A 14,411-nucleotide genomic window follows, 5' to 3' on the forward strand; every position below is an offset into this window, starting at 1 on the left:
GGTTGGGTCCCTGACGCCAAGTCGCACCTTAATGGAAGACGCTGCTTGAGCACATTGTATAAGACATCGTGGGATGTAAGAGGGTTGAGTTTATTGATATTGAAATTAAAATGTAGGGGGTAAGGGAACATTCTGGTTGTAATGGACCATCATGATTCCTGCCTTCCGGAACGTAGCCTTCAACACTTCAAGCCGTCCGTATCTAGGTCTTGGGTTGAACCAGCCCTCGGTCGAACGGCCACTTGTCGAAGGACGATACATTTTGGAACAGAACTATGCTATCTGAAACCTACCCTAAGATGCGGTGAACGTAAAGTTACGTAATTTAACGATGCCTGGAAGTCATATTCGATCCGCGGCCTGGTGGTGCACGGCAGGTGGTGGTCAAGGCCGGAAGAGGACAAAGCCGAGTGGTGCACGGCTGATTAGTGTAGGTCCGAAGAGATCCAAGGCGTTCGATTCAGGGCTTACTGGTGCACAAAATTGGTGGTGCACGGCTGCGCTCCCGTAAAAAAATATTCAAGTATATCATCGTTTTGTTTTACTCTCACTTCGGTGGAGTTTATCGTTCCATTTATTCAGTGCTCATACACACATAAGGGTTGTTACACACGTTTTTAGTTTTCTTTCATCTGTATCAGGTTGCTTTTCTATGCAACTCTGATATTGAATCGTAGTTAATTATGACCTGAGGGTGGTTCTTCTGTAGCGGGATCCGAGGTTATAGAGGAACAGCGTAAACGATTATATAATATACTTGTAGGATTATAGTTCGGCTTACAGTCTAGGATAATCTAAATTTATAAGTTGGAGCTTTAACAATGATGTCTTCGGCGTCCAGTTGAAGTAAATAAATGATTGAGTCTAGAGTGTATCCGCGGGGCGTTCTCCACTCAGACGTTCAGCTAGCGTTACTGTCCTGTTTGACATGGACAGGAGCAATGGGGTATACCGTATAGCGGTCCTCGCCCAAGACTGAAGTTAATCGCTTGAAACAGAGCTTTTATAGCTTCGCTATACGACGTCACCAAGGGCGTGACTTAATAAACAGGGAAGGCAACCACAAGGAAATGTTTATGAACATATCGAAGTGAAGGAGATTATCTTTCAACAAGGAAGATATTAATGAGGAAATATCCAGGGACAAATGGTAGAAATATTGTTACCTTACACATCGCATATCCTTTTTATTTCTTTCACATTTATACACATTTACAAAATCACTTTATATTAGCCAAACATTTTTCTGCACTTCCCATTAATTTTTCATTATTTTGAATTGATTTTTTGGCGATTCTTTATTCTTTTTCACGTACATTAGAACTCTTCCCCTCCTATGTTTCTCTAACATTGTTCAAAAAGTTGTTGTCCCCAACATTTCTTTAGCCATTTTCATACATTAATACACACCGTTATTTGTAAGTTTGGCACAAATTACCCATGAATTATGAGAGGCTCAAGTGACTTGCACGTAATCAAAACTTGCATTACTTTTGTTATTTTAAATTGATTTGGATAACGATTAATGGTAAATATAAAATTAAGTGCAGTCGACTGTATCTCACGGCATTTACGCTAGTATGAGGTATTCGTGGTTTGCTTTCATAAATAGCAAGTTTTACAGCAAAAATTTAGAAGTAATGAGACACAAAAAATTCTAATTAATTTTAATTTATCCGTTGTATAGAATCAGACCCTTGCTTTTTATATCATAATAGTATAGTAGGAGATGAGCGTGATTTTTCCGTAATTGCCTATTAAAAAGATATGGAGCAGAGTTGAAATTCCTGCCGATAATATCGTCAAAAATTTGCCCGTTATTACTTATTTGTTCAAGATGTTTTCACTGACCACGATTTCTGGTGGAAATATCAAATAATCCGTACTCACTGACAGGAAAATGAGGTCCGATTTTGCTGAGCTGAGGTCGGTGCGACTGTGCGAGAGAGTTCTGTTCTAACCGTTGAGGCAGGAGGTTGTTTGTGCTGAGCTCCCGTGACAGTAGTCGGCTTTGGCCGGCTGCTACGTCATCTTTCTGGAACTATCCTCCTCAAACTTTGAAAATGCCGTGCTGTCCCGCTCCGAGGCGTTGAGCCGGCGAACGGTACGACCAGCTATAAAGTGATTTTTAACTCCTGAACACCTATAAATGCTCTCGGCATCTACTAACTGCAAAATTTGTTACTAAGATTTTAAGATGCCTCCATGTGTGGTTAGTGCCCCCGGGTTCGTAGCTTTCTGCCCTGGAGTGGGGCTTTCTGCCCTGGAGTGGGGCTTTCTGCCCTGGAGTGGGGCTTTCTGCCCTGGAGTGGGGCTAGCTGCCTTGGAGTGGAGCTTTCTGCCCTGGAGTGGGGCTTTCTGCCCTGGAGTGGGGCTTTCTGCCCTGGAGTGGTGCTCTCTGCCCCGGTGTGGTCTCTACTTTGGTGGCCCCGTTCTGCAACCCTTCAGCCATTGAGAAATCTCGATTTTTTTTCAAGACACCCAATATTGTACCTTAAAACAAAATTCAGTCAAATTCCTTGAACTGTTCTGACGTGGGGCCGCATTGAACAAGTCTTCAGAGGCTCCCATAAATTCCAACTAAAGAAAAGACTGTGCGAGAAGTTATGTAGTTGGAGTGAGTGAGGCTTGGACCTGTGAGAGACTGCTGACGACTTCGAGAACAAGCGTATGCATAGAGAAGAATGAAAGTGAGATGTTGAACTTGGAGACTTGATACTTGAACTAGTAAATGATCATTGCTAAGTCAAGGTGTTACCAGACCACCAGTGGTCAACGCGTGAGCGGCGTGACTTTTTCTTCACCTTCAACCCGTCAGCAATCATGATTCATGAGTTGTAGTTGTACGGTTAGGCAGACTTAGGCTGAGAAGCTGAGTTAGCCGTTAGGCGGTTAAGGTACCAGCTCTGAGAGTCTGCGGCTCAAATGATCATCCTAGCTATCTACGGATTTTAATCTAACCAAAGGCCCACTTGTGGACAGTGGACACCAACTCAACACCAAACACTTCTAAAATGTATTATTTCCATCATTGATTGTTAACAACTGTATTTTTCTTTTAGGTCTGCATTCTGCAAAGTAAAGTATTTTGAATGATTTGGAAATTTAGCTGCTCCAACATTCTGTTTTTATTCTTGCTAAAATTTTGCTGCTATTGTCCATGCTAAGGGCCTAGGGTAAACGCGGTATATTCCGACATTATAGGTAATTCCGTCACTTCTCTAGTTTTTCCTTTATATTAAGCTTTGTTTTAGTTCCATGCGTTCATTGATGGTTGAAATGGTGACGTCATACATCTGCGTGTTGAAATACTGCAAAAACACTAGGTCTTGGCCATCTAGTGGGAAAATATTGAGATCCAAAGAGAGACAATGCATGCCACCTGGTGAGATCATCAAAAAATGTGTCAAATTTGACAGTTGACCTTGCTCTACCAAATAGAGAATAACTGTTTTTATAGGAAGAATATTATGGTTTGAGACTTTTAAATACGTCTGTGAATATATTAACCAGCATTATCATACATAAGAAATTGGCTTGAATCTTGAGTAAATGAGAAAATTAAAAATGAACTGATTCTAAAAAAGCTCTGGTTTGCCACTACCTATGTTCCAAGCCATAGTGGCAAACCAGAGCTTTTTTAGAATCAGTTCCTTTTTAATTTCCTCATTTACTCAAGATTTAAACCAATTTCTTAAGTATGATATTGCTGGTATCCAGGATACTTTACTGGTCTACTTATAGGACTCAAAAATGAACTTCAGGGAGAGTCTGAAAAACTCTCTGCTTTGCCACTATGTTCCAAGCTTTGTACAAAAATTGAAATTTGCTTAATTAAAAGCCTAATAGCTGTTAATTAAAACGTAATTAAGTAGTGTTCAATATTCGTAAGTGTTCTAATACAAGGCTGTGTTGTATCCCAGTACAGCTCACACAGCGAACGGAATTCGAATACGTTGATGTCGGCATTACGTATCAGTTAAATTTGAAGCGCTGACGCAATACAACTCACCACGTGTCGAATATTGCCACACACAGTGACGGAATATAGGGATTTGGTGGGTTTCCATTCTAAAGGCTTTTTAATAAATATGGCAACATTTTGTGACGTTTCATCGTTGCTGACGCGTAGTGAAGTGTTTTGAGAGTCACGTGAAGGCAACAGAACTTTCGTAACGCATACGGTTTTTTTTTATAGTTTTTCCATTTCTCGATGCGTCCTTAATGTGTCGGAATATACCGCGTTTACCCTACCTAATTATGTGCCATTGGCTGAAGCAATTACATAGGTATTGCAATATTGGCAAATAATGAAATATTGTCATCTATTGAGTTTGCACTTTACACTGTTTAATTGAAGTTATCAATAACTGTTCTGTTAGAACTGGACACAATTGCCATGATGCTTACTAGTTACTGCCTAAGGGCCAAGGCTAATGAATAATCTTTTATCTTTCTTTAGTTTGTTTTGTTGATTGTGTTCATGAGAAAGTAGATTTGAAACAGCTTCCATAGTAGTACCAATAACAAAGTGAGCTAGTACATCCTATTATTTTCAAATGGAGGAAGAACTGCAGGTTTGTTTTTTGTGGTTTGATAAAACTTCAACCATTAATTATTATCTTAATATTCTATCTTCAGACCATAGTGAAATGAGTCATGACTCATGAGTATTGTCTTGAGTAGTAAGTCTGCAAGATAGAGATCTTGTTTTTTCAAATCCTGATTTCCTATTTCCATTAAATTTTCTTTTATCTATGTCCAACCATTCATGACAAATTTCTTTGCCCTGTTTATGAAAGTTTATAGATCATTCCAAATTTAGTTTCAGGTCTTCATTAAATTATATCTTCAATTAATTGAAAAGTATTATTCTTATTAATAAGAAGTGTTATTTTTCTTGATATTGAGTTGACTCAGTTGAGCATTGTATTATTCACTGCAATGGAAAAACATAACAAAATTTAAATAATCTTTTGTATTTTGCTAATTATTGTCATTTTTATAGCATGTGAACCCTTGTCCACCTGCCTGGCTGAGTGCTGAACAGAAAGAAGCACTCCTTGGAGACAACATTCAAGGAACTGCCTACAACCAACGCTGGGTTCTCAGTACATTAATGAAAGTTTGGAATGTTAGTATTTGATACAGTTTTAGTTACATACACCTGTATAACTTTTCCCTAATAATTGAAAATTTATTAAATTGAGCAAAACCAAACTATTAGTACTTCTCAAATTGGTGTAGATGTTTTCATTATATTTTTATGAGAGATGAATGTTGCCTCACTTTGTTGTTTTGATGACATGAAATTAATAAATATTTTACTTTGAGTTATTTGTATATAAATTACATTTTTGTGAATTTTCTAATGCTAAATTCATTCTATTTTTATTGATTTCCAGACTCTTCATGACTTTTTACCATCACTTCAAAAGGAAACAAACTTAGTTCGGTATGATGTCACTCCAGTACAGAGCTCACTTGCAGCTAAGAATGAGTCTTCAGAGTTCAATGCTTTTGAAACTCCTCAACAAGTTGCTGCAGATGACACTCCAAACTATACTATTGGTGATGATCAACATGCAGCACAAGATATATCTACTCCCGTTAAGCAGGATGTTGTTGAGCTGCCAGAAGATGTTGAACAGTGCACTTGCGAGCTGTGGGACATGTGTGCTGACAATCTGGTAGCTGGACATGTGCTGCAGTTGGGTGACCAACTTGTGCTTCACATGCTGGCTTATGCACTCAGGGACCCTATAGTTCCTCGGCTCACTGTGAGTTATGTACTATATTTTGACATGCCAAGAGCCGAGCAGTGTATTCTTATAGCTAGCAATCAAAAGCCATAAAGTGTTGTTGAAGCCATGTTTTCTCTACATATATTTCATTGCTGTGTCCTAAATCATGCATTTACAGGAGATTCTGTGTGGCCTTGTGTACAACATTTGTCACCAAGACGAAGGCTGCAAAGCTGTTCTGATGAATGAATCTTTGCCACTGCTGCTGGTATCATTACCAGAACGTAGCAGTTACAGCCCTCTGTTGGTGCAAGCATTCAATCTCCTCCACCGACTCGTGTATTACTGCAATAGAGTGCAGAGACGCGAAGCATTACATACTCTTCTTCTAGCAAGTATTAAACAAGATGAGCATGGCGATAATGAAGTTGAGATGGTAGACTCAACTAATAACGATGAAGCTGGTCTCTACAGACGATCTGCCTCTGTAGGTGAATTAGATGAATTATCTGAAGATTTGCACACAACTACTCAGACTGTTGAAGCAACTGGGAGTCAGTTAGCTGATCAAACTTCTCCTAAAGTTGATGATTCCTGCAAGATTCTAGCGTTAGCACTTAAAAGTTGTAACTTGGAACACTTTTTGGCCTTCACTCTTCTCAACAGCTTACATGGTGAGGCATGGTTATGCCGCTATCTTAGTAGTCTCTTTCTTTCTGGCGTCTTCATTTCAATTTTTTTTAGATTTCTATTTATATTCTTTACTAATATTACAAAACTGACTGTTGATGGGAAGGCATTGTGTTTTACTAGAACCAATTTTGACAAAAGCTATAGGATAGTTATCTTAAATATATTGAAAAGAAAATAGAAAAAAGTTTATAGATTTGTTCCTAGATAATGAAATTGTATTCTTAGGTAGGCAGACTGCAAAAATGAACAAGATTACTATATTTGAAGTAGGTGGCAGTAGAAGCTTGACAAGAAATGCCCGTAACATTTTCTATCAATTCTCCTACGTAAGCACAATTAATTTTTTTCATTCCAGCTGAGCTGGTATCAAAGGCCGTTTATCTTTTGGAGGAGTTACTATTCTTCAAAGATCCTCTTGCCAAAGTTTTTATGTCTGAACGCTACGCTGATACAGGTGTGTAATTTTAATATAGTAACACAATTATCTTGATATTGATATTAGTAAAGTTATTATTTGCACATAAAGAAAATCAGTGTATTATGCCTCATGTTCTTGATTTATTACTGGATATATGTTTCTGCACTTGGGAAAATCACTTAACCACCCACACTTAATCAACAATGACCAGCCATCACTCAGAGAGATGACATTGAGCAGGTATTGTAGTGGGACTACTGCGTCTTGTGTCGGACTGGCATCGGCAGCGCTTGCGCTCAGATGCGCTCGAGCTGCCGCCGGAAGACGAGTTCGATTTCGGATGCTCTTCATCGCAACATGAAGATGATGAGAAAAAAGTCTCACCTGTCGTGCACTCGGCCTTCATCTGCCTCTATGCCTTCGTTGACACTAAAGCTGCAGACTTCATTGGTGCGTTCTAATCTGTGCATGATTTAATTTTGAATAGCAGCATGTATGATTTTTTTAAATTACTTTTTCGTCAGTTTTTTGCATAGTCTAAGATTGAATTTGTATTATTATATGATATCGAATTAAGCTAATGACGTGAGCTTTCTGAAATCAGGATTCTATAATATTTGTTTTAATTTAGCAACTTAGAAAAAGTGTTTTTCCGAAACTATAGTTTTGAATTTAAATAGTTAATTGGAAATATTTATGAAAAATACTACTTCCCCTTGCACGAAATTGCATTTGTTTTGCCATTTTCTCATTTCTTCACTCAGTTTCAGTTTATACTTGACTCTGTAAAATGCACGATTAAACCTGTGCCAAAGTCTTGATGTATTTTACCACAAGTAAACTTTCATATGTACTGATGCTCAGTAGGTAATGGATTTCTCCGATTTGAGTTTTGTTTAGGTGAGCGTTGCTCTTTCATCGAAATATTAATCGATGTGATTTATTGCAGTGAGAACCCGTAGTAGCCATACAAAGCTGGAGCCTGCACTTGTCTTGTATATCGGGGAGCTCGTGGTGAGTGTCGATGCTCAGGTACGCCTGCTGAGAAGTCGGGCTCCTCGGGCGTCACCTGAAGAGGAGGAAGAGGACAGCACTTCTATTTCTTTGAGACTTACCGCCGAGAAACTGGGCTGTGCTCTCAGGTTGCTTGGAATTCTCAAGCGAACTCTCTCGTTACCCGAGGTCATTCTAGGGCTTGCGCGGATACTTTCCTTGTTGGAGCTATCAGGCATCTTTTGGGAAGATGCTGTTAACAAATACAACAATCCTGACTCAGAAATTACGGTTTCTTCTTTGACAGACAATCAGAATGAAGCAGATTGTACTCATGATTCTAACCATTCTCTTGATACAATCCCACCACCGTTGACTGAGGCTGCAGATAATGCTAGTTCAAGTCAGTTTTCATCAAAAATTAATCAGAATAAAGCTGTTGATGTTCTCGAACATTTCGACACGTTGGTGTCAGATAGTAACTCAGTCAATGCTGAGGCAAAGCGTATCAGTGAGCACCAGTCATTCAAAAATCAGCTTCAAAATAAACTGAAAACTGGATCTCGATCTCGAAGACGATCATCTTTACGCGAGTCCAACTACGATGATGTCACTCACATTTTAGACTCTGATGAAATCTCATTTTCGCCGAGCACTGAGGCCGAGTTACGCGATCTCAGACGCTCTCTTGAGCTTTATTTTGCAAGCACTCTGCATTATTGGTTCATTTTCGGGGATCTAAAAGATAAGCGAGGTGTGCTGTGCAGCCTCCTCGGTGTGCTCGAGCAATGCCACGTCCACGAAGTCTTGCTTGTGCTTGACGCTGTCAAGAAATTTGAATCCGGTGTAGTTGCCAGAATACAAGAGAACTTGTTGGACCATCAGGCATACCCCAGAATTGTAGCTTTACTAGCGCAGTTGTATCAGTAGGAAGCACTGCTGAGATTCCAGCGGCTCTGATAATCTTAGAAATTACCTTGTATCATTAGTATAAAAAGAGACCAAATTGCAGTTTTTTAAATTTCGGTAAATTATTAGAGGCGTTTCTTAATAAATTTTGTCCTTCTTGTAATTGTTATTATTGCGACTGGTTTCTTAAGCCATACTCGCTGGTAAATTTCCCGATGGTCTCCATCAATCCTGTTGAAATATAATTCCATGACCACTGTTTCGAAATACCATGACTGGAAATGTTTTTTAACGCTTAATATGGTAGTTAAACTTCTTCACACATGTGTTAAAGTTTGCCTATTTAAGCTTCTGAAATGAGATAGTCTTCCAGTAAAGGTTGAAAAAACTTTCTACGCGTTTTTATGCATCTTTGAAACAAGTGCCTCTTGGTTTCTGGAAGGGGGAATCGGTTGCTACAGTTCGATCGCTTCCGATTTATTCCTCTACTTTTTATTTATGTGTCTTAATAATAGCGACATTTTTAGCGCATTTTCTCATTTATGGAAAAAATGCACTATTGTGCTCGCCATGTCCGTCTGTCTGTCTGTCCGTCCGTCGATCGGTCCGTCCGTCTGTCCGTCCGTCCGTGACCTCAAGTCTTCGTCGACGAGAAAATGCGCTCTCTGTCACTCACTGCTGTGAGTACTGAGTTATATTTTTTAATGTTTTGACAGTTAGTTAGTTGTTCCATTGATTTGTCGAAGTCAAGTCAAGGATTTTGCATTTTCCTCCTTTCGGATACCAAGTAATTTTTAACTAATGTCCAGAAGCTGCCGGAAGCTTCCTACTTAACATTGATGATGTTAGCAAAAGATAAGGTAAATCATCTCTATGTTAATATAGAGACGTTTAGTGCGCAAGTCGTTGCATCACTTATCTTGCAGCTCTCCACGACCCGGCTGAGTTTCAGCGATAACGTAAAAGATAAGAGAGATAAGACTGTGATCCACGATGATACTGTAGGTCTCAGTTGCAAGCTACGCTCCTTCGGTAGGAGGCTACTTCTGTACGAGGTAATTAATGCATTATAGATTGTTTATTTTAGGTTTTTTCAAGTGTGAACCTGACATATATTTTGAATGTTACTTGAGATTCAATCCAAGCATAGTTTCCATCACTATTTTTCTCGAGTTTGTAAACAACTGGTTAATGAAAATTAAAGTACTAATATCCAGTTTCTCCTCGTAGTTTGCTCTATTAAGCTCATTTGATATGTGAAGCTGGGTATCAGAAAAGCTGCTTACGAATATGAATCCTGAAATATAAGGATTTATTTAGCGCGGGATGATTATACTGCGATATTATTCTGTGCAGTGTTTTATTGTTATTATATCTATTAAATGAAGTTTGAAATATTGTGCAACTCAGTTGATATTACTCAATTGAAAGGTAAAAAGTGAAATTCGTGTCCAATAACTGAAATGCCAAGGGCTGACAGCGTGCTCGATGGGTGATCCAATTTTATTATATCACTATTTGCAGCAATGGTGTGACCAGAAGCTCAGCGACAACGTAAACTAAGCTCGTGTTCTAGATATGATTCTGGGTCTTTGGGTGCTCTCAAGTAGCGAGATTCATTGCGAGATTCAAAATAGTAAGAAATTTACGACAAATTTAAAATCTGAGTGAATGAAATTTCACCGCCAAATTTGAGTTATACCTCAAGTTATTTATATATAATTCTGATTAATGCAGCATGTCTTTGCTTATAATGGCTACACTGCATTGCAGGCACAAAAAGCATCTGAAATTAATTTCATTTATTATCAATTCCTAAACAGTTTTCGAGAAACGCTCGCTCTACAGCTATGCTATGCATTAACGTCTTCAGGCAGTTTCTTTTCATTTTCATTCCAGATGTTGATTCGGAAGCCATTGTACGGGAACTTGCGTCCCAATCCTGGCGATCTTTACGACCCCAGAGATGGATCTTGTCTGCCTAACTTCCATCTGTCGACGACCCACAACCCAAACCTGGCCCTCATCACCCAGGACCTGGTTAGGTACGACATCCAACTGGTGCGGGAAGTGGGTAACTTGATGCCGCCCTTGAACCACCCTACTGGTGGGGGCGTTGAAACTGACGCCGTCCGTCACCCGAGCTTGACGTTGCTTGCAGTTGCCGAGTATTCAGAAGGACTTTCAACCACCGGGAAAAATAATTTTCCATTCGTTGTGCACAAAGTTTACTACAGGGAAGCCATAGCCGGGGTGCTCCTGTTGCGACACGCTGTGGCTGACCGAGACGTTCTTCTCATGCAGAATGTTTTCAGGAAATGTATTCCGGATCCAGAAAACTTCAGTAGTCAGCTATTCGAGCAGTCAGTGAGGTCAATAAAGAAAGTGTCTATAATACAGCATGGTCAAGAATATCACTACACTAACATCAAGATGGCGTTCACGGAAATGTGCAAGATAGTGAACTTTGTTTGCTCTCCCACAAACCTAAATGCCCGCTCTGTTCTCGTCGAAATTCCGGCCGTCGTGAATTTTCAGCTCTTGGATGAGAACAAATACCTTGCCTACCTATACGAGCAGCAACGACTCAAAAAACAAAAAGAAGAAGAGCAGAGGCAACGTGAGAAGCGAGAATTGCTGATGATTGCCAAACGTTATGGGAAAAGCTACTTGGATCGAATGCATAACAACCAGCAGGTGTCCACCCAAAACAACTACAACATGCGACCGAATTCGGAACCTTCAAGTCATGAGATATTCGGCTACAACGCGTCGCGGGAGGCTTTGCGAGTAGAATTTGGTCATCCTTCTAGCGATGATAGACGATATTTTCTTCAATATCCAATTGATACGAAAATACAAACTAAAAACGGGAAGAAAACGGTGACTTACTGCAGGACAGGACAACAAATAATCTGGGGTGGTGGCAACAGTGCAGTTGGAGCTGGCGGCTACGGAATACTTCTAGAAGATTATAAGCAAGATGCGCGCAAGAAGAAGGCAAGTAGCAGCACGCCAAATCTGACCGATGAGGCCTTATTCAGCGAGACGCATTCGCAGCAGCATACAAAACAGTACCCCCTGGAATCGTACTTGCGAAGATCTCATTCCGTTGAAAACCTGAACGACAGAGATAAAATTACCAGGTATCCGGCTCCACTCATTGAGCCTGGCAGGCAGAGCTTCAGAGAACGAAAGACGACGAAGGTTAACGCCGATAAATGGAAAAAACTGGCTCCTCTTTATCGGCCAGAAGATAATAATTTTGATTCGTCTCACAACGGCAACCAGAAATCGAAAGATGCTGTGAAATCCGACCATCATGTCAATCCTCGACGGGGCACAACTATTCAACATCAAACTCCTACAGGTTTGACCAAAAGTGCCAGTCTTCAGCCACCAGGAAAAAACCCAACTCCACCGTCCACAACCCACATGGCTCGTGATGATGACAATATTTCAGTTGTTTCCGCTTTCTCTGACATTTCCATCAACCCGCAACAACAACGTGAAGCTGACGAAGCATTCAATGCTTATTTTGATGCTCAAGAGCTAAACAAGCCATTGGCTCAGTCAACTTCATTACGACCAAACCGATCATCCAATACGAGTTCAAATAACAAAGTTAAGCCAATTGTGCAAAATCAGAATGGTTCTATTAATCGAAAACCCGTGCAAAATTACAGTCCACATGATTATCTTTCGAAAAATGGGAATGACCAAAATCAACGACAACAGTTGCGTGATGCTGAAAATGTGACGACCCAGGAAAAATCGCGTGTATCTCACGCGAACTCATATCCAAACCAAGTGAATACGCGTCCCGCGGCTCAGCAGTACCCAAGACCCTACACGAAACCTGTTAACTTGCACCCAATGCACTTGCAGGCTGCCGAGCAGTTCCTGAATAAATACTCGTCATATTTCCCAGACTCTTACGCTTCCAGTCTCACCGACACTCCCCCGACCAGCTTGGGGAGTTTACCGAAGGACAGCGACTTGTCTCTCACTTTAGACCCTTCTCCGTCCTCGACCCCAACGCCAAGCGGCTCTGACACTCTTGATAGGGACTTCGTTTATAAAGCATATCCTGTCAAAGTAAGAGATGTCCAAAATTAATTCAATTCTAATGCCTCCCCATTGCTCATAAGAGCACAAAATCCTGAAATATGCTCTCCGGTTGAATTATTCTATGTTTGCTGCGTCGTCGCCTAGCGAATGTGCATTTGTTCTGTACATGATTAAATATTTTTGGGTTCTAATTTTAACGATTAGTAAAATCATGCAAGAATTCTCGCCTTGCCTGTTGTTTAAATGAAGCTATAGTTGTTCGCTACTTACTAAGGGAATGATTAGAATTTATTGTTCACTTAAATTCGCTTTATACGATGTTCTAATGTGTAATAAGATTTGATTTGATAATTGTTGACAGGTCTTGACTGTGAACTCTTGATTTTGAATATGAAACTTTCGCATGCCGATTGCGTGATTAATAAGTATCAGCATATTTGTATATTGATTCCTGATGTTGGAATGATAATTTTACGACTAGAAATAAGACGAACATAGTAAATGGTTTTCAATGGAAGGTCAATCTTCTGAATTTATAAATTTCCATTGTTTAAAGACAAATAGAAGACTGCAAATCGTTCAATGTAAACAACTGAGCATATTTGTACAGTTCATTATTGGGAAAAAGTGCAGAAAATAAGTTATGTGTAAAATCTTCGTGCACTGGCTCCTAAATTTTGGTAGAAATCACGATCAGAAGATTAACAATTGTCATGTTCAAATCTGCTCAGTTCAACACAAGCAGGCTAACATGCAACCTGCAAGTAGCGCTTTTTACTTTTTGCTGTCTTTGCTCGCCTGTTTTTTTTCTGTCTCGGTTTTCCTTGTTTATTTTTGCTGTCTCTGCTCGCTTGGTTTCTTTTGGCTGTCGCTGCTCGCCTGGTTCCTTTGGCAGTCTCTGCTCGCCTGGTTCCTTTGGCAGTCTCTGCTCGCCTGGTTTCTTTTGGCTGTCGCTGCTCGCCTGGTTCCTTTGGCAGTCTCTGCTCGCCTGGTTTCTGTTGGCTCTCTCTGCTCGCCTGATTTCTTTTTACTGTCTCTGTTCGCTTAATTCATTTTACTGGTCGCCTACTCTCTTTTGTATATCTCTGTTAACCAGGTTTCTTTCAGTTGTCTCCAGATTCCAGCTTTAGAAGGACCACTAATGTACAGGTTGTCTGCGAGATGCAGGAATGGTGGCGGCGGTTGACCTGGGTCGGTGGTTCCATGGCTGCAGCCAATGATCCCTGTTACAGTGCGACCGTTTAATAGAAAATTGTTTGTCATTTGTGAAAATGAAGAATAAATTATAACCCATGATATTTCGTTTATGCTTTTATTCCTAATACGCTAGTTGAAATTGATGTAAAAAATTTAACGGGTACAGCATCAGTGCATCGTTGCATTGTGCACACCCATCTGTGCATCGTGCCAGAGCTCCCTAGTTGAAGTTGTTTATTACTGGTTGCATCACACTCTAAGAACAGTACTATTCGAATATAATCTATGGTGTCCACAATTACGTATATACCCGCAATGCCAGCTCTGACAAACATGAACAGAAATACATAATAATGAATTCGAAGTAAAAATACGAATAGTGGAAA

The 14,411-nt window shown here is 40.0% G+C and overlaps 2 protein-coding genes across 3 annotated transcripts; both read left to right on the top strand.

Annotated features, from left to right (window-relative positions):
* Positions 1–2,649: 2,649 nt before the first annotated feature.
* On the top strand, positions 2,650–9,148 carry LOC108679513. 2 transcript variants are annotated; one of them, XM_047885580.1, is made up of 7 exons: positions 2,650–2,690; positions 5,009–5,134; positions 5,406–5,780; positions 5,923–6,418; positions 6,793–6,891; positions 7,096–7,305; positions 7,805–9,148. In XM_047885580.1, exons 1-7 carry the CDS (start codon positions 2,685–2,687, stop codon positions 8,776–8,778), a joined length of 2,286 nt encoding a protein of 761 aa, XP_047741536.1. In that variant the 5' UTR covers positions 2,650–2,684; the 3' UTR covers positions 8,779–9,148. The 2 variants fall into 2 exon arrangements, with proteins under 2 accessions (XP_047741536.1, XP_018023631.1); XM_018168142.2 differs by lacking the exon at positions 2,650–2,690 and adding an exon at positions 4,396–4,577.
* A 620-nt stretch (positions 9,149–9,768) lies between these two features.
* Positions 9,769–14,112, top strand: LOC108679547. The gene is made up of 2 exons (XM_018168189.2): positions 9,769–9,812; positions 10,657–14,112. The coding sequence occupies exon 2, from the start codon at positions 10,657–10,659 to the stop codon at positions 12,874–12,876; it is 2,220 nt and encodes a 739-aa protein (XP_018023678.1). The 5' UTR covers positions 9,769–9,812; the 3' UTR covers positions 12,877–14,112.
* The last annotated feature ends 299 nt before the right edge of the window (positions 14,113–14,411 follow it).

The sequence above is a fragment of the Hyalella azteca genome, unplaced genomic scaffold, assembly GCF_000764305.2.
Source record: "Hyalella azteca isolate HAZT.00-mixed unplaced genomic scaffold, Hazt_2.0.2 contig2480, whole genome shotgun sequence".
Taxonomy (NCBI): domain Eukaryota; kingdom Metazoa; phylum Arthropoda; class Malacostraca; order Amphipoda; family Hyalellidae; genus Hyalella; species Hyalella azteca.